The sequence below is a fragment of the Pongo abelii genome, chromosome 15, assembly GCF_028885655.2.
Source record: "Pongo abelii isolate AG06213 chromosome 15, NHGRI_mPonAbe1-v2.0_pri, whole genome shotgun sequence".
Lineage (NCBI taxonomy): Eukaryota > Metazoa > Chordata > Mammalia > Primates > Hominidae > Pongo > Pongo abelii.
The window spans coordinates 97,724,780-97,727,783 of NC_072000.2; the positions used below are offsets into that span (position 1 = coordinate 97,724,780).

General features: G+C 47.5%; 1 protein-coding gene across 1 annotated transcript; it reads left to right on the plus strand.

The window, feature by feature from the left end:
- Window positions 1-510: 510 nt before the first annotated feature.
- Window positions 511-2,486, plus strand: LOC100450286 (cytochrome c oxidase subunit 8C, mitochondrial). Its single transcript, XM_002825051.5, has 2 exons — window positions 511-1,507; window positions 2,166-2,486. Exons 1-2 carry the CDS (start codon window positions 1,382-1,384, stop codon window positions 2,256-2,258), a joined length of 219 nt encoding a protein of 72 aa, XP_002825097.1. The 5' UTR covers window positions 511-1,381; the 3' UTR covers window positions 2,259-2,486.
- The last annotated feature ends 518 nt before the right edge of the window (window positions 2,487-3,004 follow it).

Below are 3,004 nucleotides of genomic sequence, written 5' to 3' on the forward strand. Positions count from 1 at the left end.
AAAGATTCCCAAAAGGAAAAAAGAGGGTACTCAAAGGAATGACAACTATATTGGCATTATATTTATCGGCTCACTAGATGCTGGAAAAGAAAGGAACAATGCCTTTTGAAAATCTCTGAAGGACAATGATTTTGAGCCCAGAGTTCTATAACCATTCAAATTAGCATTTAAATGGAGACCAATATATATATATTTTGATTTCCAAGGACTGAGGAACTTTATCACCTACAAACTCTTCCTGAAAGAACAGCTTAAGGATGTACTACAGCAAAACGAAAAGAAATCTAAGAAAGAGGAAGATACCAGGCTGCAGAAACAGAGCAATCCAGAGAAACCCTAGAGTGTTACTTGTGCAATAGGCCCCCAAAAGAAATAATGTGAAGACACAGGATCATTGTAGTGGATAAAGTTTTATTACAGTACTAAATTTAAAAATCACAGTATATTTACTTTTCCCTCAAGAGAGTCTGGGCACAGTGCCTCATGCCTGTAATCCCAGTACTTTGGGAGGCTGAGACAAGAGGATGGCTTGAGCCCAGGAGTTTGAGATCAGCCTGGGTGATACAGTGAGACCTGTCTCTACAAAAAAATAAAATTAGCCTTAGTGACAGATAATTACATCACTTTTTCCACTGGATCCAAACACTCTATTTGACCCTGCCATGAATATTTTTTATATCATCAGCCAACTATAGAAACTTGTTCTTGGTTTTCAGTGTTAAGAATTAACCTATAGACATTTTATGGAAGATTTAATTTGCATTAGAGAACAGTGTGCTATAAACTCTGCCAATGCCAGGGCATGTTAAGAGGTATATAAAGCATAGGTAGAGAGGAAGACAAAGGAAAGGAGTAGGGGTGCCAAGCAGAAAAGAGATACTTAGTGTTAGGTGGGGTTGGGGCTCAGGGGAGGGTGGCAGGAGAGTTTAGGAGAGGATAGGACACGTGGGTGGAAAGTGAGGTGAATGAGGGCTGGGAGGTTGCAGGGAGCCCTGAGTGGAAAAGGCGGGGCAGAGCAGCGGGTGCTGAACTGAAGAGTGTGGAGCAGAGCAGGGGTGTGCTGGGTGGAAGGGGCGGTGCAGAGCAAGTGGTGCTGAGCAGAAGGGTTGGGGCAGAACAGGAGGCGCTGAGCAGAAGGGGTGTGGCAGAGTACGGAGTGCTGAGTGGAAAGGGCAGTACACAGCAAGGAGTGCTGAGCGGAAGAGGCGGGGCAGAGCAGGGGGTGCTGGGCAGAAGGGGTGGGGTAGGGGCGAGGGCAGAGCGCCCCCTCGTGGCTGGGGCGCCTGCGCAAACCAGCTGCCTCACGAGCACTGGAGCTTGCGTTAGGTGGCCTCACCTCACTTGTGCTGTCCACGCCTGGCTTTGTCTCACCTGACGCGATATGCCTCTCCTGCGTGGGCGCTGTCCTGCCCGCCGCCACTACCGCCGCTTGGCCCTGCTCGGCCTGCAGCCCGCTCCCCGCTTCGCCCACTCGGAGCCCCCGCGCCAGCGGCCCCTGTCTGCCGCGGTGAGTTGAGGCCCAGCCATCATGGCGGGCGGGAAGCGCGTGACCCAGGCGGGGCGCCCCGACGGGTGGGGAGAAGGGAGGACACGGCGTGCGGGCCTCGCGTGGGAGGCTCCTGTGGCTTGGTCGCCGTTGGGGGAGGTTCCTGTCGCTTGGTCGCCGTTGGGGGAGGTTCCTGGGAGAGGGTCGCGGTGAGGATGCCGTCGTCGGGCACAGGGGCGGAAAGCCCGGGACCCTGAGGAGCGCGCGGGGATTGGGCCTCCTTCGTTGTTACCCTTTACCGGCACCTGGCTCGGGGGCGGGGCTGTGGTTTCGCGGAGGAGTGGTTTACCATCCTCGGCACTGCGAAGTGCCGGCACTGTCGGCGCAGTCCTCGGCACTGCGAAGATCTAGCATTTTCGATAAAATGGTGGAAATCCTGGGCCACGTCGAAGTTCCAGAGTGCGAAGGTTGGAACCGGAGAACCGTTAGATGAAAAATGAATTAAAAAAAAAATCAGGTGATCCATGAATCGATTTTCAGCATTTTAAATTTCACTAGGCCCCTGTTTCTAGGACAACGGTCTAGTTGTTCAAAATGATTTTTTAAGCAATTTTTGTTAGGCAGCAAATCACTGGCCCAGGAAGGCATACTCAGCAGCGCATGTCATCTTCTCTTCCAGGAAATGGCTGTTGGACTTGTGGTGTTTTTTACGACCTTCTTAACACCAGCTGCATATGTGCTAGGCAACCTGAAGCAGTTCAGAAGGAATTAGATGGAAGATGATGTTGAACAGCTGTTAACGTCCAAAAAACTTTCAGAAAAAGCTGTGTTTTTGTTAACGAGCAAAATTACCTAGTTGAGTTTTTGCATCCATTGTGGTATTCACTTTCCTCATGTTTATGATGAATATTTTGCACTTTTTTAGTATTGTGCATTATATAGATGTGTAGTCAAAAATGTTCTGCTTAAGTGTTAAATAAAACGGAAACACTTATTCGTGCTTGGTAGTATGTGTGCAGATTATTTTCTAAACATCGTGAAAGCTGATGAAAATTTACCGAGAACTGCTGTGAAAGGTCTGACTTAGTGACTCAGGGAGTGACATTAAGTGTTACTATATGGGAGTGAATGTATCTAGTGACATCACCCTTAAAAGATTAGATGTGTAGCTGTGAGGTAATATAAGTTTAGCTAAATGGTTTTTATGTTCTATTAGTACTGCCATGCCACACTTCACAATTTGCTGTGAGAAGTACAACCATTTCTCATCTTTGCCTCTTTAAATGACTACACGTCAGAATGTGAAGAATGAGTACGTCTCCTATTTTAATGATTTTATTATCTTAGTCTTCTGTGAGGTTTGAAGAATCATACACATCTTTGAACTGTCTTAGCTGTTGATTATGCTGTTATCATGGGCAACACAGTTCAACTCTGAGTTTTGGTTTCCTTATCTCAGTAATGGGGGCTTAAAATTGCTGTCTTGAAGTGATGTTGTGGAAATAAAACGTTGAACAA

What these genes read in the sequence shown, in the direction of transcription:
- LOC100450286 (XM_002825051.5), top strand. Translation starts at nt 1,382, where the DNA reads ATGCCTCTCCTGCGTGGGCGCTGTCCTGCCCGCCGCCACTACCGCCGC. An exon ending in AGCGGCCCCTGTCTGCCGCG is followed by an intron (nt 1,508 to 2,165) that starts GTGAGTTGAGGC and finishes CTTCTCTTCCAG; the next exon opens with GAAATGGCTGTTGGACTTGT.